Raw genomic sequence first — 23,279 nt, 5'->3', positions numbered from 1 at the left:
AGTTGGGGGACGTGTTTTGTTGTAGACTAGGTTCGGGGGCGAGGCAATGATTCAATCCCACCGGCGAGGTTGTTGTTTCATTAGAGTAGAAAGTTTTAGAGACTACAGGGGTTTATCCATAATAGTTAAGAGGGCTGAAGAGTGGGTGCTTAGGTTGTTGGTCGCACAAACAACGTGGCTATTAGCAAAGTGGGCATTATTAGGTACCTACGATGAGTTCAAGGCCACCCTCCATGTAACTACCCAGGATTAATTTAATATCTCGGTTATCTGCTCTCACACTTCGGGCCGTACCACGACACCCAAAAGCTACTCGTACTATATTTGACAGCAGGCGTGACATAGGTAGATTTGTCTTTACGTGTCCACGCCAGGCATTGCATCGCGCTGTCTCGATGGGATAGACAAGCTCGCGAGGGTAACAGTGAATGGGACGTACTTGGGCACAGGGGATATTTATTCGTAAATCCCCTCTCGAGATAATATGTACTTGACAGTACTACTGACCTGTACTCACGAACCGGCATTCATTCTGCTTGCTAGATCTTGCCTCCTAGCATGCCGTACTCTCAAAGGTTTCACTTCGTAGCTATGTCCGAGCAAACTCTGAGGCAGCGCTCGATTTGACCTGATCGAGAGGCGGTTACGATAGGTTGTACATTCAGTTTGCTCACAGTCGACGGGAAGACCAAAAAGAAAGCAGCCGCCGACGCGGTACCCCCTTGCAAAGCATGTCCCTACGAATCAAGCATTTAGGTGGAAACGGGCCGTTTATATACCCTGCTGCGAGAAGTGTCTCTTCCCAACCCCTCGTCGCATGACTGCCCGGATGCTTTCCAAACTTCGTTATTTGCCTGAACAGCGGTGTGCAACTGAAATTCGTTTGCTGCTGTTGTTCAACGCAGCTAAAAGTTGCGAGGCCGTGTTCGAGAAGTTGGGTGAGCCCCAGAAGACACCGCTTTTCCAATCCACGGGTGTGTCGGGCGTGCTCTTCTTGATGGATCTTAGTCCGTCGGGATGTGGTCAAAAATGGGCGGGCCACCCGGCTTCTCTGGCCTCGCTCATTCGCCAAGTTCGCTCCGGCACTTTCGCAGGATCTGGGAATTTTGAGAAACTCCCGCTCCAATCAACGCATCCGGGGTCATGCTGACAATGCTACTGAGGTGGCAAGGATCGACAGGACGAACCACGGTTCTGTCAGATGCCCAGTGTTGCCAAACTCTCCCCTGAAGTCACAGGTGGCATTGGATTCGCGGGGAACCCGGCACACCCGGCTCCGATCAACGCGAGTTGGGTGGTTTGAGGAGGAGGATCAACAGAGGTGCGCGTTTCGGGGAAGATGTGCGTTGGAATCAACCTCTCTCAGCCAAGTCCGAGACCTCCAAGCTCTGTTCCATGCAGAATTCGAGCCTGGGGAATGCCGAACCAGACTGCCAGAGCAGGTCCGAGCACCAGCCCAAGGGACCCGTTGCAACGCCACGTTCCCAATTACGAATGGCACCGTAGATGCCAAGGTAACCACCCCTTGATTTCACGTGATTGTGACTTTGGGTTTACCTCAAACTTTGTGGGAGAGTGGTGCTTTTCCCGGAAACCTTGTCCGCGGTGCGTCGCCGTTATCAGGTCCAACGGTTCCACATTGCTCGCGGCCGGGCAACGCTCAACACCACGCCCGGGTCCGCCTGTACTCCTCGATGCCTATCGTGCCAAGGTTGACCGAGGAGGAACTGGCCCTACTCCCCCACGAAGACAGAGGCCATGTCCTCCTAGGCGTGCATTGGGGCATGACAGCCGCCGCGACAGTGTTTCTGCTCCTCCGCTTGTATTGCAAGTTCTTTATCAAGAGGAACCTGTGGTGGGACGACTGGATATTGATTGCATCTTGGGTGGGTACATACCTCTATCCCGGCTTCGCTAGAGGTAGTTCCGAATACCAATGCCGTTGTTCTAACCCGAGAGGAAGTTCACGATACTGGCGACAGATATCCTAACCACCATTCTGGTTCGCTGGTTCGGGCTGGGAAAACACAGCTATGACCTCAACATCTACGACCCACCATTATTTATCCTCATCATCAACAGTCGCGCGACAACCACCCTGACCTCACTTGCGTGGACCAAGACGGGGTTTGCCGTCGCCCTCCTGAGACTGACCACCGGGCGAACAAAAGCGTTCGTCTGGTTTATCATCATCTCCATCAACATCACGCTAGGGTTCAGCGCGGCCGTTCCGTTTATCCAATGCCAGCCGTTGGAAAAGGCATGGATTGGAGACCAGCTGCCAGGAAACTGTTGGCCCCCTGGGGTCGGAACTAAGATCTGGATCGGAACCGGCGGTAGGTCGAGACACCAGCCATTGAGACACCAGCCATTTTGCGAAGCGTGCAACTTCTAACGCCCCTCTCCAGCGTATTCGGGTTTGGTGGATTTTGTTCTTGCCGCCCTCCCCTGGACTTTTCTTGTACCGCCTTATGTTGAAGAAGAAGGAGAAACTCGGTATCCTAGTTGCCATGAGCATGGGTGTCGTGTGAGTAGAGTAGCACACAGTCCACGAAACTACGGCACGTTCTAACAATCCTTCTCAGCGCGGGCGCCGTCGCAATCGTCAAGTGCATCCAGCTACCACGGCTCGGCCAAGGGGATTCATGTATGTCCATCCCACGCTCAAGACCAAAATGATTGGATACCTGACAAGATCTAGTTTACGAGGTTGATCTGTTCGCCTGGGACGTCGCGAGTCCACCGGTTACCATGATGGCCGCTTGTATTCCAGCCCTGAGATTCTGCTACGAGATGTAAGCAATCGTCAGTTCTCGGGCGGGAGATCCATCGCGCTTTCACAGTTCTCATGTCTTTTATGTCGACAAGGTTGGGGCGAAACCTGGGTGGGGAGATTGAGGTTGTACAGGAGTCAAGGTTATCCAAGCAGGACACGACACAAAGTAGCGGCGGGGACAGGACAAGGCACAGCCGCGGCGGTGAGCTGTCGGGGGAGAGATACAGCTCTACGGATTACGGACGGGGTGCAAGACACCACTATATACCCATGGATTAAATGCGTTAATGACTTTTACATAGTTACTTCTAGTACTAATTACTGAGCGAGCTTTGCCTTGTCCAAGTCGATCATTCTTCGTATTTGCTCTTGATATTTCAAGGGAGAATTCATGGGTCTCAAGCAACTGGACCAAAGACAGACATACGCATCCACCAATTATACAACAAACTCCGGCCAAGAATGTTGAGTCGCCACAATTTGAGGCCTACCATCCTGTGTGACATGGGCCACAGCGGTTGACTAGGTACCTACCTGGTAGGTAATGGGGCGTTCCCCGCCCTCTCTTACCTCGGTATCTAGTACAACATTTGACTTCACTTTGCCTTTGACCACCCCGGTTTTGCCACCTTCACTTCGCCATGTAAAGTGTATCCTGTGAATGTGGGAAACGCTTCAAGGACAACAATGCCATGAATCAGCACAAGCGCGACGCGCCAAAACATCAGCAGGATTCCAAAGATGCCGCAGTCGACCCCAAGCTGGACACTTCACGCGAAGCCAAAAACGCAGGTTCGACTAGTCAGGCACCTGAGGTAACCAATCTAACCATCTCACCACGGGAACCAATTATGCTTGCTTACCGTTGCCAGGCACCTAGAAATCCCCCACTCACCTCCAGCACTGCGTGGTACTCTGCTCGCCATGGCTTTATTCAGGTTGTGAAGGATGGCGAGTCGGTCCCCCGTCCCAAGGCGAAGAAGAAAAAGAAGAAATCAGCCGACAAAGCTGAACCAAACCCGCCACGGACAGATCACGGGCACAAAAAGTCAACCGTTTCATATGGTTATGGCTATCCGCTTGACGAGGATCTGAACTGGGGGCTCTGTGACAAGGATTGTGGGTGGTGCGGCCGTTGTATGGACAGCCACGACATTTGACAGAGCAAAGGCCACGGGGGCGTAGCATGATATAAAAACGCACTGCTGTCATGGTCTCGGTTTTGTATCTCCTGAACATCTGGCTCTTTATCACAGCGGAGGACGACTTCAAAAGAATCTCAACCCGTACAAGTATAGCCGGAAGTGATGTGCATCCCAACCTCCGGGCATTACTGAGGTGTGCCGCACAATATATTGGGGCCGTCTGCGAGTCGCAAAATGAGTTGGAATGGCCACGGGGGTTGGAAGGTTGAGAACCGTTAGGAGCTCATACAATTCGCTGAATTTCGCATGCTGTCCTTTGGCTAATGCAATGCTATTTACACTGCAAGGTAGCTCCTGCAGGCTCCCTAATGACATGCGCATACCATTCATCTTGCTCGCCGCATCAAAACGGATTCGCGGCTTCATTATCGTCGTCGCCTTTGCATGAGCCCATCCGAGCTGGGAGGGTTAGTTAGCACTACAGCACTGCGACCTATAGAAATAAGGCGCCATTGTTGCGGGTACTTACCAAGTGTGCAGGAATTATCGGTGTAGTGCCCGTTGACGTAGCACTTCAACCCCCGATGGTAGTGCCAGCCACTTGCGCAAGAGTTAGCGAGCCCGCATCAAGGGTAATTAACGTGGCGTGGAGACATACCAGTTCCGGAATCCGTTGATGGTCACGCACTGTCCGGACCGAACACACCAAAAGTCGTACGTGGTCCCCTTCCGCAGCGTCGTCCTGACCCCGGAGTTTGTGGTAGCCTTGGAGCGGCAGTTCACTTTCGTCGCACCGCCGATGATCTTGCAGTGTTGGGGGCGGGAAATACCCCGGGCCTCCAGAGGGCTGGTGTCGTCGGCCTCTGGGGTGGGGGTTGGCCATGAGGCCGAGGGGGAGCAGAGCCCCGGCGAGGAGAAAATTTGAGCTGCATCGTGTTTGGTTTTGGGCACGTTGAGGATCGAGAGCTGGATGTCCGGTTGCGCGTGCGGGCTGATAGGGAACCTGGAAGGCAGGAGGTCACAACAACAACATGGATTTCAGGGGGGTCGCCCATAAATAAATTACTAAAAGCCCATCTTGTCTCCAGCGGGGCAAATAACGATCCGCTTACCCCCCGGACGAAATGATCATGAATAAATAAAGTTTTCTCAGCCAATCCTCCTCATGTTATTCGTTACATAGCGTGGTCGTTGGCGCGAAATTCGGGGCGCTGCAGGGCGCTTAATTCAGTTGGTGTGAACAGAAGCGAGGGCGGGAGTAAAGTTCCTTTCCACACGTAAATTCATCCTGGCTTCGTGCTTCGTCGATTGTGCTTCCTCAAGGTCTTTTGTTGCAATAATAAATGCTTTTGTTTTGCTGTCAAGTCCGAGCTGTTGACATGGGATCCTTGTCCTCCTTGTTTTCTTCCTGGGCTCGGCGCGGGATATGGAACCGAAGGAGCAAGCGTTCAAGTTGCGGTCAGTGCTTGCTTGCCGGGCCACGCTGCCGGATTGGGCATCAAGCTTCTATTTCAAGACACGTCCCTTGGTTTCTAAAAATGTACAAAGTTGTGATGCTCAACCGGGCCAACCCTCACCAGCGAGTAACCTCTTCCCTCGCGTGTGAAGGGGCTTTCTTTAAGTCATCCCCCACTGCCATATGCACACCAACCTGCAGCCTCCGGCTCTGGAATGCGTCCTTATTATACGTGTCATACCGCAAGCGGCAAGAGTTGCGGATGCCTTGGCGGTGACTTGGCAGGTTTCCATTGCCAAGAGTCTTTAGAGCTTTCTGAAGGATGCAGATTCGCCCACCATTTGGCCGAATGGATTACTTGGTTTCGGCTTAATCAGAAAACTTAGCGAGCGATGGCTTACTCTCGGCAGTGATCGCGGAGGGCATTTGGTGTAAAGAAATGGGAGAACATTCTGGGTGGGTAGGAAGGGGGACGCTGGATGATTGCGTGAGCTTAGCCAAGACGAGTTGTCCACGTCCCCGAATTACGTTCCAATCCCTGGTCCAAGGTGTTTACTTCCCAATAGGCAGGACTCGACGATTGGAATTCGATTTGATATCGAATTGGAGTCGATTTCACAACTTGGACCTGGAACTTGTTTCAAAGATTAGAACTTAGAATGAGGAAGGTGGTTTTGAATGACTCAAGACCTTGCTAATATCAGTCACGTTAAGTTGAGGAACATGTGTAAAGTTTATGATGCCATTGAGTGTACCATTAATCTGTCGCTAGGGAAAGTCCAACGCCCAACTCCAAAGTCGAGAACCCTTAAGCCCGCGTGTTTCTATGCAGATAAGAAAACCATGACCCTTCCACCGTCAAACATCCCTAGTCCCCCTCCACTCAAGCGGTGATCTGAATCCTTGTCGGCGTAGAGACTTTCGCCTTCGGCACAGTTATGCTCAAGATGCCGTTCTTCAGGGTGGCCGTGGCGTTATCCTCGTCGATGCGGGCGGGGAAAGTGATGGTGCGCGAGAAGCGTCCGACGGAGCGCTCCCGGAGCCAATACTTGGACTGGTCCTTGGGAGTCTGCGCCGGTGTCTGGGTGGTCTCCTCGGCAGCGGCGCGAGCGACGGGCTTGGCGACGTCCATCCAAGGAGACGAGTCCCGGCTGGATGCGGGGGTGTTCTCGTCCTCCGGGTCGTCCTCTACCGTCGCCTGGTGGGAGTTGCGACGCGGCTTCTCGGTCTCGGTCTCTGCCTCAGAGGGCGTTGGCTCCTCGTGCGTGGCATTGTCTTTGGTTGCGTCCGAGGCGTAGTTGCGCTCGACGCTGCCACTAATGACGATGGTTTGGTGCTCAGGGAACTCGATGCTGATGTTCTCGCGCTCCAGACCGGGAAGCTCGCCGTGGAGTTCGTAGGCTTCTTCTGTCTCCCGGACGTCGAACCTGGGGTGGACGGTGATGGGTTGCGGGCGGGCCTGCTTGACGCGCTGTTGGCGAGATGCAGGAGCAGGTGAAATCGAAACACCGCGGCCCTCTTGCGAGTAGTTGTCAAAGTCGCTCAGAAGGCGGAAAAGGGGAAAGAATCTGGGCTCAGCAGCCTGAGGGGCGCAGAACGAGGCGGGGAAAGTGTGCATCATTTTGATTGATGGCCTGGATGTGTTGATTGTTGTGGTAGACGTTGTGTGAAGTGAGGGGTTGAGTTGGTTGGTGTTAGTGATGTGTGAAGCTTGGTTTGATGGAATGTCTTTGATGTTTGAAGTCTGAAGTCTGAAGAGTGATGCGAATCTGGAGGAGACAAGATTCATGGAACTGGGAATTGACAAGTCTTAAATACGCATTTTGCATTTTGGATCAAGCAGCTAGGCAACACTATGGTTGATGTGAAATCCATGATTACGAACAATGAGATGGCTGCGCGAAACCGCGAGAATGTTGTCGATGTTGCTTGCGCGTCTCTTGCCTGCTCCTGAATGTGCGACGAGCTTCTGTCAGCGGCTGGAAGTTGCAGGAAGATTCGAGAAATCTAGGGCCTTGGTTGGACGAAAAGCCACGTGCAAGCCTCTGCCAAGCGAGCTGGTGTGGCTTGTCGGCGGCTCAGCCACTCGGCTGGAGTTTGATCTGATAAGGGTTAGGGCTGGTTGACGATGGTCTCTGCCAAGACTGAGGTGATTCCGCCGCCAAGTTGCGGAAGCCATGAATAATCCGAGTGCACCGAGTCAATTGCACTACCAGGGTTTTTGAATGTACCTGAAAACTATTCCCGGCTATGAAACCTCGAGTTATCCCGTCGGACGTCTGCATCTCCAGTTTCGGTCGTACCTTACTCTGACGACGATCACTCTGACGTCTTGGAATCGTCTCTGGGTTTAAAGTCATCACCAACAAATCCACCCGTAATCTCGGAGACGCCACCGGCCAGAGCCGCAAGACAATCACCATGCATTACTCAACATTCACCACATCCGACAACTGCCTCCTGGCCTTTCAATCCTCCATCCCCCTCCCCCCGCCCTCAGACCCAAGTAACCCAACCCTAACAACAACCACCACCCCCACCACCCCCACCACCTGCATCCTCCTCCTCCACGGCTTCTCCGGTTCCTCCGTCTACTTCACCCACAACATCGCCGCCCTCTCTGCCCCCGGCCACTGGGTCATCGCCCCGGACCTGCGCGGCCACGGCCGCTCCGGCCACAACCCCGCCCACGGCGGCTACCACGTCGCACGACTCGCAGCCGACCTGCACGAGCTGCTCACCCACCTGCGCACCCTCCTCCCCGCCACCACCCACCTCAAGGTAGTTCCCATCGGCTGCTCCATCGGCGCCGCCATCCTCTGGACCCACCTCGAGCTGTTTGGTGGCAGCGACGCCTTCGCGGGCTACATCTTTGTGGACCAGGCGCCGCTGCAGGACCGCGCGGCGCTGGGACTGGGCGGGGAGTGGGGTGCCGGGCTGGCGCATGCCGGGTGCTATGATGAGGCGACGATGCTGGCGGCGCAGAGGGTGTGGGTGGAGGAGCCGGCGCGGGCGTATGCGGGGCTGGTGAGGGAGTGTTTGGGGTATCGGTTTAGGCCGGGCGATGGGGAGGGGGACGTGGTGGTGGCGGGGGGGCGGGCGGAGAGGGATGAGGCGTTTTTTGTGGGGGTGAGTGCGCAGGTGGGGGATCGGGTGTGGTTGGTGAGGCTGTTGGCAGATCATACGAGGTATGATCATCGCGAGGCGTGTGAGGGGTTGGGGAGGCCGGTGTTGGTGATGGCGGGAAGGAGGAGCGGGTGTTTTACGTTAGAGGGGATGGAGGAGACGGTGAGGAGGGCGAGGAAAGGGGGCAATGGTGATGCGGAGATGGTGGTGTTTGAATCGGGACATTGGTTGTTTTGGGAGGAGCCGGAGCGGTTTAATCGGGAGGTGCTCGCGTTTGTGGAGCGATGCACACGGTAAGGATGGGTGGGACGGGATGGTTTCACAGGTCTCGCGCGGTAAGTGGTATTGTGGTTCCCAGGCTATCATTCCATTACCATCAGAGGGCATCCGCAGGGACGCCAAGCTGCGCAAGCACATTGGCAGGGCCCCGTGCCAACCAGATATTCATCTTTTCCTCGCTTTTTACCCACACCATGCCCAGCATGCCGGCGGCGTTGGTGTCTATCCCGTCCCAACCGGCCGAGCGCCGCGGTACGACCACCAGCCAGTTCCGGTCCATAATCACGTTATGAGGCACGGCCGCCTCTCCCTCCAGCGCCGCGTGGCCGAGGGCTCGCTCTGCCCGGCGGAGAAGCGCGCGGTAGATGCTCAGTAGCTCATCCGCGGGGGGCAAACCGCCCCGGAAGCGATGTATGGAGTACTTGAATGGCGGCTGGGACTGTTCGGAGTCGGGCCACAGCGGGAACCCGTTGGGCGCGGGAATCAGTTGCATGTGTTTGTGCATCCGGCTACACCCACCGTTGATACCGCAGTTGAAGAGCATCAGGTGACGGCTGTGCAGGGAGGAGATGGCCTGCCGGGCCGCCGTGAAGTCGTCAATGTTCAGGGCTTCGTGCTGTCTACGAAAGCCGTCTTGGGTAAGAATGAGAAAATGCGGCCGTGCTGACGGGAATTTGTTCACAGTCAGGAGGTGGGTCGACCCAATCGTCGCGACTTCGTACCCGGAAACGTTGATGTCGCTCCCTGGCCGGCACCCTGGTTGTTGTGAGGATGAGTGCTTTTGCGGGTCGCTCGGTGCTTGGGGTTTAGCAGCGTGACTATCAAGTATACGAAACTCGAACTTATGGAGGTGTTAGTGGAGTGATAGATAGTAGGTACTCTTCCGCACGTGTGGACCTTACCGAGATGTCCTTGTCTGAGCGAACCACGGTGCGGTGATTTGGGTTGTAAAACACCATTCCCTGCTCGATAAGGCGATCGAACTGGGCGACGAGCCGATCCTCGTTTACATTGAATTCCATTGTGTTCTAGAAGTCTAAAGTATTGAGGATGTATAGCATGGAGCGAGATGTAAAGCCTTGCGTTCAGGCCGGTTAGGTGAGCCGTCGCGCATCAGGCTGACGGACGCCCTTCTGTTCTTATAACTACCGGGGGCCAATGGCGATTATTAAGGTGTCTGACGTTGGATCCTGTGAGACCACAACACGGCGGCGGCCTTGCTCCCCTGCTCCCCTGCTCCACTGGGTTTGCGGTCTCCCATTCAAGTCGCCTTGGAGAGTTCCGCCCGACCGATCAAGGGTGGCCACTGATGGCAGCCTAGAAACCTTACATATTGCTGCGCTTCATTGGTCTTTATTACAACTAACATTTTCAGCTTTCATTTCCCCGACTAGGAAACTGTGTGTGATTGATAGATAAGGGGTGATGATGGGGCAGTTCAGCCAACCGTTTCAGCTCGTTCGTATTTCGCGGTGTTGTTGTTCTTCTTGGTCTTGATTGAGAACCTGTTTCGAATTTTCCGAGTTCGATGGTTACATTTTCGTTATTTTGGTAATTCTTCTTTTGGGGGTCATTGTTGAGAGATCACGCTTAAAATTACCATGTGCCTTTGGCGGGTTTCATCGGATCCGGGGGCCATGTGATGACCCGCCAACACGGCCCCAGGCCTCAGGCCAAACGCGCTATATTCAGGTCGGCCCCATGGAAGGTCCCAACCACAAACATGAAACTTTTTAAAGTTGCCTCCTGCTGGATGCTCGTTCTTTTCCAATTTTGCAACAGACCTACACAGGGAAAATCCCAAACCACAAACGCTTAACTAATGGACATTGATCATGTATGTTCGGCGAGGCAAGCACGATGGGATGAGCACATGAGCAATTCGCGCAGTCTATTTTTGTCTGCACACCTCGATGCAACGAGTTTGCAATCTCAACTGCAAGCAGCAAGTTCCAGGAAAATGCCCAGGAATTACCAGGGCTCAGCCACCGTACGGAAACGTCACCAATGCATCCGCCCTGACAGCATAGTTCGAATGATGACAAACCCGAGATTGCACCTTCTTCTTTCAGTTTCCCACCCGATTCATGCGAAGTTGCTCAGTCGGTAGGTTGGATTCGGGTGACGGTTATGCGATAGGTCCTGGTTGAGGGCGACATCGATGGTGATCTTTCGGACGATGATGGATGCGCGACTTTCCGAGAAGCGGAAACAGGCGGTATTCGGCCACCCGGACATGGTGATGGGTGGAAAACATGACCAAAGCCTGCACGGGCCCAGCGCCGATACCCTACCAGATCGGAGGCCCAGTGCCCGGCGGAGGCTCAGGGGCTGGGGCGCCCGTGTTGGCCGGGCCGGACATCAACCTTGCGTTCCCATCAGGATATCCCCGAAAAGGCACTTGTGGCGCCAGTACCATCGGGGGTAAACGCGTGCTGGGAGGCGGTCCGCTCGTCGGAAAGAATGGGGGCGGCGGCATGCTCCGGTCTGCTACCGCTGAACTTCTATCCGGCTCAACGGCGTGGTTGGTAAAGGCGGTCCCGAACTCGCTACCCACCGGCAGTAACGGAAGCGGAAGTCCCACAGATCCTGTGCTGGTCACAACTTCCGCCTGCGCCTCCCGCGTCTTTTGCGAGATCCTGTTATCTCGTCTGGCTCGGTTGGTGTATGATCGAGCGTTGGACTGGATTGTCCGTAACCCCGTCCCCATGCACTATCGCCAGGTCAGCAGACCACACAAAAGGGCAACCAAAGGATCGGCAACCCACCAGAGCTTCGACTACCTCCCACTTCATCCCTACACGATCTGCCAACCCAGACCAGACATCTTTCCGCATCGTCATGTACTCGCTGGCCACCATCTCCAACCTCCGCCCGCTATAGTCATGTATTCCTCGCCGCTCGACCAGCCGTTCGTACCGCTTTCGGCACGCGTTCGCCGTCTTCGTCGGGAAATGCGTTCGTTGGAGGTCGGCCCAGTTCTGCCCGCGCGAGCGCGCTTGGATCAACGTCTTATCATCGTCGGCCGTCCATGTGCCGTGATTGTATATCGAATAGGGGTATTCGGCTAACGTAGCGGTTTCGTCGCCAATCAACTCTTGCCCTGCAACTTCGGCAGTCCCATCCCCCTCATCGACTGTCGACGTTTCGAAATGTGTCTGGACGGGTGCCGGGGGCACGGTATGGGCACTGGGGGGAGGTGGTGCGGCGGGCAGCGGGGGGTATCGAATCGGGCCGGGGCCTAGGGTTGTGCTCGGTTGCTGGGCCGCAATCAGACGGTATCCGCCCCCTTGCGGCTCAGAGCTCGGCGGATCGGAGACCCTTGAGGTTCCTTCCGGTCCTTGGGCGAACCGCATGTCCCGGTTCGACCGCCGGGGCGGACGCCGTGTCCTCGTCATCGTTTCGGTCACGGCCGGCCTTTTCGGTTGTCTGTTCGGATGTCGTCCTCACGCGCCAGGCCAGCGTCTCAGCAAAGGCTCTGCACGGCGATGGGAAATTTCAACTCGTTCTACGTTTCAATTCGGAGGAACACAATCTTGGAGTTCTCGTGCGCTTGGCCGCCAGGGGCTGTCGACTGGATCGGGGCGATGAGGTAATTCTTCCCGGAGATCGGCCGCCTGGGGCAGGCAGCCGTCCCTCCGGAAGAACAGATCGCTGTGGAACCTCTTACTGCGAATCAGAGCGGCCCGGAGGTCACTGCAGAGATGCCGATGCAGAGGGCGTGGGTCTAGAGGGCGGCCGCAGGAGAAGCGGCCTGGTCCTCCCTCAGCCTCCGGGCACGTCTTCACCCACCGCTTCTCCTCTCACCAACTCCTCAGCGGAGAATTGCCGTCTGCCCCCCGGCTCGGTTTGAGCAGGGCACATATATTGTTTCGTGGGGCCCTAGATGAAGACACGAGACTCGTTCCACGCCCGGCTGTTCCAATGGCCACATTTTATGACGCTAACATGACACAAGTGAAAGGGCCTGCGAAATCCATCGCCAGGTTGACGAAGGAACTGAGCAAGATACTTCCAGACAGCCCCTAAAGGGGCAACCCTCACTCTTACTTTTTCCCTGGTCAGGTGCATCAGAGTGGCCATTCCAGAAGGCCCCTCGCCCACGTCGCTGGCTAGCCTGCTCATACTCCTGCAGGTCGTCTCTGGCTGCATGCCAAGTGAGCCATTCAACCAGTAGTATCTGTTCGGGACATTACAAAGCGAACCGCAGACCTGCACCTACAGGGTTTCACGAGGTTCCATCGAACCTGCTGGCAAATGTTTGGGTCTGCACCTGGGTTGCTTCAAGTTTTGTCGGTATCAGTGCTATGACACGGCAGTGTGCGCGGGCCGCGCAGAACACAGCGGCAACATGGCTTCCGGCCTAAAGATAGCATTCTTCCCGCGGCCGCGTCGTCTTCTCCGCGTTTCCTTCTCCTTGATGTCGTTTGAGCCACGGAAGACCAAGTCAAACCAAGGAGTGAAGACTGTGTATTCCCGGAAGTGTATCGTAACACATCGGACCGAGGTTCGGTTTCCGATGCTAGCAACTGTCAACACCCCTTTTTCCCGTTTCCACGTGCCAACAACAACTGCATGAGACCTGATACCACAAACTATGATCCCCCCTTAGACATGCGTCGACCCCTGCCCAGCTCTCCCCTCTCACACCTGGTCTTCTTCACTCTCACTAAGGCTGGACGTCCCCATCTGCCCCCGCCCGCCGGTAAGCCAGGCAGCCTCCCGCTTCCTCAGCTCCCTGCCCGGCTCAATCTCCACTTCCATCTTCACCCTCACCCAGTCGCGATACCCCCGCAGTCGCATCATATCCACCTGCTGCGTGATCTCGGCGCTGCTCAAGCCCCTCATCGACAAGCTCGCCGTCCCGGCACCAACACCACCAGCACCAACACCACCAGCGCCAGCACCATCACCACCATCACCACCACCACCAGCCTCATGCCCAGCCCCACCCCCGGAGACAGACCCTTCCCCCAACCCAAAACCACCCAACCCCGCCGCCCCCATCCCCATCCACTCATCACCACCCGCCACACCAGCCCACACAAACGCCCGCTCCACCTCGTAGTTGACCGGCCTGTCAAAGCGATAGGCCGTGTGCTGTGTCATGGCGCGCACGCGGGTCAGGCAGGCCGTGTCGATGGAGCGGAGGAAGAGGTCGGGGGGTGTGCTGGTGTCGATTGGTGCACGTCTGGTGGGGGAGTTCGGGTTGGGGGGGTTGTGGGGGTTGTTGAGGGGGTAGGGGTTGGGGGGGGTAGGGGTTGGGGGGGGTAGGGCGGGTTGTGGATGTTGGGGTTGAGGGGGTGGGTGTATGAGTCATGGGGGTTGGTGTATGGGTCGTAGGGCTTGGATGGGTTGTACGGGCTGGGCCGGTTGTACGGGCCGGGGTTGTGGGTGTCGTTCCGGGGGTTGAAGGAGTCGAACGAGTTGAGGGGGTCGTCGGTGATGGCGCTGTCGTAGGACGGGGAGGGGATGGCGGTGTTGGCGGTAAAGGTCACGGGAGGGAGTTTATGCGAGCGGAAGGGGTTGGGTGGGTTGCCGGCGGCGGTGGTGGTGGCAGCATTGCCACGTCGGTAGTGGATGGTGGCGTGCAGTTGGATGAGGAGTAGCTGGTTGGAGTGGAAGGACATCATGTTGGCGATGTTGAGCTGGGTTGATTATTTTCAAGATAGAAGGTGCTCCACGGCTTGTGGCTGCGCGGGTGCAGGATGGGTTGAGGGGGCACTGTTGGGACAGGGGCGGCGGATCGAGGTTTTGATCATTTTGGGCTTTGCTGCCGCCAGATGAAAGGCCATTGGCAGTTGCATGTAAAGATTGCTTGTGCTCCGCGTACTCTTTGTGGGCCTGCGTTGTTGAATATGTAAAGGACCTCCGGCTGTCGAAAGACTTCAATCCCCCAGGAACTGAGAAATGGGTTGACCAGCCGTGCATATCCCAGCAAAAGACGAGCATGATAAAGTATGATCACAAAGTATGGCCGTCGAATCCACTATATTGACATTTCCATCAAAGTATCACCCGCTCCCTTTCAGCGGCACATCCACCACCGTAAGAATTGCGGCGACAGCGTTTCTCACGGCCTTTGAACTAATCTAGCGATACTTGCGGTCCCAACAGTTACCACACTTTCTGCCGCGGTTTGATCTGCCATGCAAACTCACCTTCCAAGGCCTTCTCAAACTTGGAATTCCATAAAAGTCAGCACATGCCCGATCATGGCGACCTCGAGAGGGCACTAATAGGAGTATAAAGATAGAGCCATTGTTTCATTTCTCCTGAATACTATCCATATCTCAACGGATAGAAATATGCTCCTTAAAGACAGCGGTAAATATTATTATTATTATTATTCATACTCCGCTATGCCCTAGGGCGTGCCGGACCCTCAGCTATTTAGTGTACAGGAAAACCGTGCCCTCCCGGGTTGGGTAAAAAACTCAGACCAACAATCAAGGAACGATGCGTTCTGGTGAGTCTGCGTATACAAAGAGAGGAGGCCTCCTGGCCTCCGGACGGGGGCACTTCAGGCCGCCGCTTCCAGCTCGAGCCTCCTGGCTAAGCTGTACATCGGCAGCTTCCCCGAGTCCATCAGCCAGTCGAGAACTCTCCTCGCGAGCCGTGCAGTCGTGGGATTGATGCCGTGTAGAACAGAGTAAAAGTCCCGTCGTGTCCGAATTCCAGTTCTCTCCCATCTTCGAGTCAACGGTGGGGCCAAACACCACACTACCAGGTGTTCGGCAGTCTCTCGTCCCTCGCCACACTCGCAGGCAGGAGTCAGAACCTCCGGGACTCCCCGTGTAAACAAGAAGTCCCGTAAGCCTATTGCTCCCGTCCGGATTTGAATCAGCAGTGAGCTCTTCGCCTTGCTGAGACCGTCGCGCCTCCTTAGGGTTCCGTTCCGGAATAGCGTCTCCTGCTGATGGTCAAAGTCGTCCGCCGGTCTGGCGATCGCTCTGCCGTCCCGTTCCTTTAACCACCTAGCCCTCCAGGCCTCTTCTACTACCTTGTTCGTATCTACAGTTCCCCCCGTCCAGCGCGCGATCGTTCTCGCGGCTTTCTCCACCGCCGTGGGCTCCCGCAGTCCCACAGTTCGCGGCCGGCCCCTGTTGCCGCTCCTCGAGCGTAGTCTCTGCTGTATCTTGCTACAGGCGGTAAGAATAACGCTCCCTGCGGTCTTCTTGCCGCCCTGGACGTCGTCTAGGTCGGTTCGCTGGAGTCTGGTCTCAAAGTCCGCAAGCCGTTTGTTGAGATATGGGTCCAACGGCGGCACCCATGTCTCCGTCTCGAGGTTGCGGATGGGAGTGTGCTTGAAGGCTCCCGCTACAATCCGCAAGCTTTTGTTCTGGGCCTTCCCGAGGGCCTTGGTGATGCCTTTCTTTACCGGCTCGCCTCCCACATCCGTGGGGATGTGGAACGACGATGCGCCATAGGCCAGCGTTGACCGGATGCACTTTGTGTACACTTCTCGCGCTTTGGCTAGCCCCAGTCCCCACGTCGACGCCGCTAGCCTCGACAGGACATAGCTCTGGGTCCTCAGCTTCCTCTCCACCGCTGCAAGGTGGGCTTTCCAGTTGAGCTTCCGGTCCAGCCAGACTCCCAGGAACCTGGCAGACTCCTTCGGTCTGACGGGGCTGGTGCCTCTCCCTGGGCTGGTGAGTTCCAGCTGGTTTGACCACTGCCGTCGCCCCTTGTTGAAATGGATCAGTTCGCTCTTTTCCGGGGCGAACTTCATCCCCCGACTGTCCGCCCATCGTATACACGTTCCCCACGCCGCCTCTAGTTGCCGGACATTCGCTTCGGGGTTTCGACCAAATACCAGGAGGTTGGTGTCATCCGCAAACCCCGATACAGCCAAGTGAGGTGCTCGTCTTTTAGCTGCTTGTATAATGAGGAAATATAGAGGATGAAGAGAACGGGGGAGAGCGGTGAGCCTGGGGGACCCCTGCCCGAATCGCCGTCGGTGCCGCCGTCTTGCCGTCAAAGAGGAGGGTGGCCTCTCGGCCCGTCAACCAGTCTTTTGTCCAGAGAACGAGCCACTTCGGGTAGCCCATTTCTCGCAGTGTTGCCAGTAGTCGTGTGTGGTTAACCGTGTCGAAGGCTCCTGAAATGTCCAGTTGCAATAGGGATGTCGCGGCCTTCTGTCTCCATGCCTCCTGGACCTGGGCTACTACTAGCCGAACAGCCATCTCCGTGGAGCGGTGTGCCCTGTTCTCCATTTGTTCGTCTGGTAGATGGCCATTGACTTCAGCAGCTTGAGTGACCTTCCTGGCGACCACTGACTCTATTACCTTCCCTAGGATTGGCAGTAGCGCAATGGGCCTGTACCCTCCCGGGGTCTGATACACTGGCGGTGCCTTCCCTGGCTTCGGTAGTACTAGTTATGGTCTTTGCCTTTTTGAACCGGTCGGGAAACCATCCTAGTTTTAGGCACCTCGTCACCAATACGGCGAGCACTTCAGCCAGTGGCATTCCACATGCCTTCAGAAGACCCATCGGGAGCAGATCCTCTCCTGGCGCCTTCCAGGGGCTTGCTCCTCCTATTGCTTTCGCGATCTCGGTCGGCGTCACTGCCTGTGAGACGTCGAATCCCGGGTTCCAGTCGCCTAGAAGGGCTTGGTCTTCCACGTCCGTCAGGTTGGCCGGTGGGTCCGGGAAGAACCTCTCGGCCAGTGCGCTGGCTTTCTGGTCGTGCGTTTCGGCCGTTACCTGCCCGGACGAGTCCTTGAATGCCGGTAGTCTCGGTGGTTCCGGCGGCAAAAAGCTCCGTAGCCTGGCCCATCTTTCCAAGCTCCACATCTGATCGGGCTTGTTTGCCTCGCTTGCTTCCTGCAGGTTGTTCCTCCAAGCCCTCGTCCGTGCTTCGCGCGTTGTTCTGGAAAGGTCCCTGAGCCTTTCGCTGAGCTCCTCCCAGCAGTACTCTGCCCGGGTCTCCTTCGCCAGCCTCTCGGCTCTCCTGGCCTCCCGGGCGGCCTGCTGCACCTCCACAGTCCACCAGTGAGAGCTGTAGCCGCAGCTCGCCTTCTTCCGTGGAGTGCTTTCCCCAGCGGCCCAGGCCAGCCACCCAACCAGGCTGTCGAAAGCTTTGTCAAGACCCTCGACTGTTCGGGTCCTGCTCAGTAGCCCGTTCGGCCCCGGGTCTGTGAGACGACAGCGGTAAATACCAACACCATGGGGGCTGGGGGCCAAAAATGTCAATGTTCATCCCAACCAAGGTCAAATCAATCGGTCGAACCCAAGGCGGATGTGGGACGAATCATTACTAGACATGTCTTCCAGTTCCGTGCCCTCCCATCTCCCAGCTCGCATAGTCGTAGAACAACCGCCATGTGCACGCTAGGAGCCTAGGTAGGTACTCTGTGCCACTACGCTAGCAATACGAACTTTTACTCCACGGGGCGGCGTGGATATTGGATGATGCTCACCAATGCCTTACTTTGACTCTGAGACTCCCGGTTCACGACATTATTTGTTTATTAGAGCTAATTATAGCCTTATACGAGACTATAGGGGATATTTTGATCACAATCCAGATAATGGTGGAACCCCAAATAATCTGGCGCTGCTATAAAACCCATTAGTTCCCGTTCCTAGTTCTGTGGACTTCCTTTTCCAATAGTCATCGGCCTTGACTACCTAGGTACAATCATATCAACCAAGTCACCATTTTACAGCCCAGTACATCGGCAAGCAGCAACGGAAGCACCAGACGCCATGGCTACACGACCGACTTTACCTTACGTTGCGCCCGACGAAATCCTCCCATCACCCCTACCGAGTGTAGAGGAGATACTGGCTTCGCCCTGTCTATTTGACGGTGTCTTTCGCCGCGTTGGCCACCACTTTATGGTCAAACATGGAAAGTCAACCGGCGCTCTCCTTCAAGAGGGCCAGAACATGCTTTTTGTTGAGCAGTCGGCTTCCTTGCTGCGCATTCCAAAGAATTACGCAATATCCAGTCATGAGAAAACGAACATGGACTTCATTGTGATGGAGTACATTCCTGGAAAATTGTTAGACCGTATAGATTGGTGTACTCTCACCGTTTCCCAAAAGACCAACATCACTTCACAGCTCCGCCGAGGGCTCGATGAGTTGCGTAGCATCCCTTCCCCAGGTTACTATGGCGGCCTCTGGAGGCAGCCAATCCGAGATATCCACTTTGAGCATAAAGGCACGCATAAACCATACGAAGAGACAGCAATCTCGGGACCTCATTAAACGGAAGAGCAGTGGATTGACGCTATGTGGCGCTGCGCCGTGGGCGTCAAATCGGCTACCGATTCAAAGTTGCCCAACATCTCTCGTCTTCGGAAGGATTACCACCTTGTTTTCAAGGGCTACAAGCCTGTATTTACCCATGCCGATTTAGGCCCGGGGCATGTCGTACTCCGAAACGTGGTGTCTTTGTAGTTGTTGGTTGGGGCAGGGCTGGGTGGTATCCAAGCTATTGGGAGTATTGCTGCACACGGTTGTACAAACACGACTGGGAGGAGGAGATCTCGGAGATGTTGGACGAGCACGTTCCTCTCGTCGCTTGGATGCTGGCGCACAAATGGGAGACCACGTAATGCTAGAGGTCCAGAATGAAGTTCCTAGATCCGATTGGGAATTATATAACCCTTTAGAATGTCAATTTACACCCACATCTTTGGTTTTATACATCCAGACTCGATCTCCCTGCCAATCGTAGTAAAAGTGAGCTTTATCTCTAAGCTTGTAAGGCAATAGACCAAGCACTTGCAAACTTTTGTGTCTAATACACGGGAAATACCGCTGTTGTTAAAACCAGCTTTCGGATATGTTCCTGGAATTCGCCGGCCTTGCAAATGGATCTACAATACTTACTTGCCACAGACGGGATGCGATATGTGCGAAGGGTGTTGACCTGCTGAACCTCGTATTTACTGTAGCGCTGGGAGATCAACAAGGCCCGGTCGCCGCGACAAAGTCTTTTGTTGACGCCGGTTGACATGATATCCCATTTTCCAGCCTTTCCTACGGAGTCTAGAAACGATGATCAGCGATCCGTACTACCCCAAGAGGGATGCGATAGATGCGAAGGGCGATCTACGCAGTCTCTTATTGCCGGGACTCTGAACGGTGAGTTGGCGACTCGGACCAGTTCCGCTTCCGACTGCAAAAGCCTTTGCTTACAGGAGTTGGTAAGCCGCCAACCGAGCTAAGTAAGGGGTGCATATCCCGGGCACGATGCTGTATACCGCCTTGTTATGAAGTTGGACTACTCTGGAGAAAATTGGAGGAAACTGAAGCCCTTCAAGAGACGAAGCAAAAAGCCCAGGTAAACATTGCTAACAAGGTAGCCAAGGCTCAGAGTTGTTCTCTAATGCCATACCGTACCATGACGGTGTTATACGCCTCTCGGAACGGGCCGACATTGTGAACTTCAGCTTTCTTGGGTGAGCTGGGATTGTGGAGAGGCTGCACCAGACTGTGACGGCACCCAGTTTCCCTTTTCACATTATTGCCGACAAATATATCTCTCTCGGGCTACTCATGTACGCTTCCATATGCTCCGTAAAGGCCGTAAAGTAATGCCCAACTGAAGGAGCAGTTGCATATCTAAAGAGAAGGAAGCATGAAGTCCCGAATGAATTAGCCCTGGCGATGTATGAGAAAGGGCGCTAAATTTCTTTGCTTGCTAAGCTAAGTAGGTACCTCAACAGTTACTCTGCTGTGGCTCATGAGTTAGAGTGGACCGCAACTACGGTACGATACTGGTCCATCCTGGCTGCGAATGACTCGCCGTTCCACAGATCCTCGCCGTGTTGCGAGGTTGTCCTATGAGGCAAGCCAACCTGTTCTATGGCAAAACTCGCCGCTACGGTGCCTGCAATGGCCGCTTCGGTAAGGTCGGAGGTATTGTTCAGTGTGACTGCGAAGGCACCCAGAAACGCGTTCCCTGCGCCAGTGACATCCACAACACGAGATGATTCGTGGAGTGCTGGGAACCATCGGACGGGGTATGAACGAGCAGCAACCATACAGCCGTGCTCGCCGCAGCGAATTACTGTGGTACCATCACCATTCTCTCCAATGCCGAATTCCAAGACTCGTAACGCCTGCTGTTCGATACGTTTGCCGTCAAACTCGGCCGGTGGTCCATCTCCGGCGCCGGTGTCGAAAGTAGCCAAGAATTCCAGGTGGTTGGGCGAATACACGTCGACCAACTTGGCCGTCCGTAGATGGGCTTCCTGTCTTTCTAAAATGCAGGAAACAGGAGCTGGCTCCCAAACAACGAGTGGCTGTGAGGTGACCCCGGCAGAAACACGGATCTCGTCAAGTTCCGTTACAAACGTAGTCAGAAGCTCTGGAGAAGCCAGAAAGTGGAAGGCTTTTGAGCGGAGCAGCGGTGAGCCTGTGAGGTCAGCCGGTGTGGGCTGTAGCGGAGGCGTGGTGTACTCGAACGTTCTCTCTAGGCCCCACGAATGTCAGTATGCCCCAAGTACATATAATAAGGGTCTTTCTAACCAACCTTTAAAGCCTTCCCCAGAATATTTGAGGAGGCCTCGAGAGGACAATTTTGAGGGATCCTTCTTGATTGTCACGGTGATGCCCCAGTTCATGAAATCTCGTTCCACGAAATCGGGAAAGTCACTGCCTTCTAAGACATAGCAGCCGACCGTTTTCGGGCGGGCCGCTCCCAAACCACTCATGCGCGCGCCGAGTGTGCCTAGACGGTGTAAGAGTGTAAGTATCTAGGCTGACTGCCGTCCCAAAGTGAAAAAGGCTCACTATACAATCCTGAGCCACCAGCAACGTTGCACAGGACCTTTCTGTTGGAAAAGTGAATCTCGTCTAGGATTACCATACCCAGGGAAGCAAAGATGGGATCATCATCCTCTGCCGACTTGGAAGAATGATAACTCATTGTGTCGAAGGTGGCCGAGACCGGGCGTCGAACGTGTCGTGCTTCGTTGTCTGCTATGGGGAACTTGGTTACTCTTGACTTTGGCATCTGGCAACTTCGAGAAGAGGGCGGGGGTGTGGGACAAGTCGTAGGATGTCGGCTTCTTGTTTTTCCTCGGCCGGAACAGCAAGGGCCCAGTGGTAATAGGCGTACATACATTCCTACGCACCTGGTGGGGAAGGAAATAGCATCATCCGCATGAGTTTGTTTAGATGGAAAGACTAATTACCTACGTGCGCTGTGTCATCAACAACAGGCAAGTACGGGTAAGTAAGGGCCACAAGATTGCTACCAACGCATTTGTTCCACTCCCAATGCCAGTGTTCACTTGTCCTCTCGAACTTTCTCTTCATGAGTGCCGACACTTCTTTCTGTCGACTGCATACCTAATTAGGTACCTTGACGATCGCTACCTCAAGCATACATTAGTATATCGCCGAAAAAGACCCCAGCCCCTTTGGATTTCTACTCATTCACCCATACCGAACAACCAACTCAGTCACACATTATGGCAACAACATCGGCTTTACCCGTGCCCGACGACTCGCCTCGTGGCAAATCAGCCTTCATGAACACTGTGATTATCAGCATGCTGGGTGGGCCGGGATCGGGGAAAGGAACGCAATGCCAGATGCTGTCGCAGATATTCGACTTCACTCACATCAGCATCGGAGATGTGTTGCGGCAGGAGATCAACCGCCCAGGCAGTCAGTACGCGGACATCCTCCGGGAAAATATACTTGCTGGAAGGATTGGCGCCAAGGAAATGACTGTTTCCATTTTAAGGGATGAGATGCTGCGATGCGTAGTAAAGGGGACGCGTTGTTTCGTACTTGATGGTAGGTTTGTTCTGCGCGTGATCAAGAGCAGCTCGAGTTTCAAAGCTAACTTCACCATTCCCTGAGGCTTCCCACGCAGTAAGGTGCAGTGCGACTACTTTGAACAATTGATCGGCTCCATCGCCCTCCTGATCGTTCTGGAGTGCCCTGAATCCACTATGATGGCGCGTCTCGCGGTGGCTGATCGCAATCGCTTTGACGACAACACGGCTAGTATCAGAAAGCGCATTGAAACGTTTCAAAAGACGACCTCTGAGGTGATTGACGATTTCCAAGGCCGGGGCAAACTGCGCAGCGTCAACTCGGACCAGGAGCCTGGGGTCGTTTTGCTCGAGCTGAAAGCCATTTTAGACGGTCTGGTCAATAAACGAACAGGTTCGTCTTTGGATAATCGAGGCTCTGCTAACATAATGGACCTAGCTTACATTCATAGCAGATTCCGTGCTGAATGGAGTGCCAGAGCCTGTTGCGCCATCGGTGGGCAGACCAAACCCGGAGAGGGATATCCAAGGCGACTGTTCTTGTGCAAAGGCAGCAACTTGTTAGAAGTTGTGGCACTTGAAACTCGGAATCTTGGTTGCCGATGTGCTAGTGTTAGAGGGGTTCCAAGGGCTGAACAACAAGCTATAAAAGGGAGGTCAGGACGATGCCCGCCACTGAGGAAAATAAGAACAACCTTCAATCGATGACTTCTGGGCTGCTCCGAGCATTATAACCGGACTGTTATAAG

General features: G+C 54.9%; 8 protein-coding genes across 8 annotated transcripts; 3 read left to right on the top strand and 5 right to left on the bottom strand.

Annotated features, from left to right (window-relative positions):
• Positions 1 to 817: 817 nt before the first annotated feature.
• Positions 818 to 1,506, top strand: CHGG_03545 (uncharacterized protein; the record flags this gene model as incomplete). The annotated part of the gene is made up of 2 exons (XM_001230060.1): positions 818 to 974; positions 1,367 to 1,506. The coding sequence occupies 2 exons, from the start codon at positions 818 to 820 to the stop codon at positions 1,504 to 1,506; spliced, it is 297 nt and encodes a 98-aa protein (XP_001230061.1).
• A 4,754-nt stretch (positions 1,507 to 6,260) lies between these two features.
• On the bottom strand, positions 6,261 to 6,998 carry CHGG_03544 (uncharacterized protein; the record flags this gene model as incomplete). The annotated part of the gene is made up of 1 exon (XM_001230059.1): positions 6,261 to 6,998. One exon carries the CDS (start codon positions 6,996 to 6,998, stop codon positions 6,261 to 6,263), a length of 738 nt encoding a protein of 245 aa, XP_001230060.1.
• An 800-nt stretch (positions 6,999 to 7,798) lies between these two features.
• On the top strand, positions 7,799 to 9,158 carry CHGG_03543 (uncharacterized protein; the record flags this gene model as incomplete). Its single annotated transcript, XM_001230058.1, has 2 exons — positions 7,799 to 8,796; positions 8,897 to 9,158. 2 exons carry the CDS (start codon positions 7,799 to 7,801, stop codon positions 9,156 to 9,158), a joined length of 1,260 nt encoding a protein of 419 aa, XP_001230059.1.
• Positions 9,159 to 11,072: 1,914 nt separating this feature from the next.
• Positions 11,073 to 12,180, bottom strand: CHGG_03542 (uncharacterized protein; the record flags this gene model as incomplete). Its single annotated transcript, XM_001230057.1, has 2 exons — positions 11,073 to 11,495; positions 11,551 to 12,180. 2 exons carry the CDS (start codon positions 12,178 to 12,180, stop codon positions 11,073 to 11,075), a joined length of 1,053 nt encoding a protein of 350 aa, XP_001230058.1.
• Positions 12,181 to 13,426: 1,246 nt separating this feature from the next.
• On the bottom strand, positions 13,427 to 14,415 carry CHGG_03541 (uncharacterized protein; the record flags this gene model as incomplete). The annotated part of the gene is made up of 2 exons (XM_001230056.1): positions 13,427 to 13,973; positions 14,144 to 14,415. 2 exons carry the CDS (start codon positions 14,413 to 14,415, stop codon positions 13,427 to 13,429), a joined length of 819 nt encoding a protein of 272 aa, XP_001230057.1.
• An 890-nt stretch (positions 14,416 to 15,305) lies between these two features.
• On the bottom strand, positions 15,306 to 18,108 carry CHGG_03540 (uncharacterized protein; the record flags this gene model as incomplete). Its single annotated transcript, XM_001230055.1, has 4 exons — positions 15,306 to 16,521; positions 16,697 to 17,063; positions 17,158 to 17,919; positions 18,015 to 18,108. The coding sequence occupies 4 exons, from the start codon at positions 18,106 to 18,108 to the stop codon at positions 15,306 to 15,308; spliced, it is 2,439 nt and encodes an 812-aa protein (XP_001230056.1).
• Positions 18,109 to 18,493: 385 nt separating this feature from the next.
• On the top strand, positions 18,494 to 19,192 carry CHGG_03539 (uncharacterized protein; the record flags this gene model as incomplete). Its single annotated transcript, XM_001230054.1, has 2 exons — positions 18,494 to 18,896; positions 19,008 to 19,192. 2 exons carry the CDS (start codon positions 18,494 to 18,496, stop codon positions 19,190 to 19,192), a joined length of 588 nt encoding a protein of 195 aa, XP_001230055.1.
• A 1,289-nt stretch (positions 19,193 to 20,481) lies between these two features.
• CHGG_03538 (uncharacterized protein) lies at positions 20,482 to 21,671 on the bottom strand (the record flags this gene model as incomplete). Its single annotated transcript, XM_001230053.1, has 3 exons — positions 20,482 to 21,002; positions 21,276 to 21,473; positions 21,614 to 21,671. The coding sequence occupies 3 exons, from the start codon at positions 21,669 to 21,671 to the stop codon at positions 20,482 to 20,484; spliced, it is 777 nt and encodes a 258-aa protein (XP_001230054.1).
• Between the last annotated feature and the right edge of the window lie 1,608 nt (positions 21,672 to 23,279).

This window comes from Chaetomium globosum, genomic scaffold (genome assembly GCF_000143365.1).
Source record: "Chaetomium globosum CBS 148.51 scaffold_2 genomic scaffold, whole genome shotgun sequence".
NCBI classification, from domain to species: Eukaryota; Fungi; Ascomycota; class Sordariomycetes; order Sordariales; family Chaetomiaceae; genus Chaetomium; species Chaetomium globosum.
This window is presented reverse-complemented; position numbering and strand designations above follow the sequence as displayed.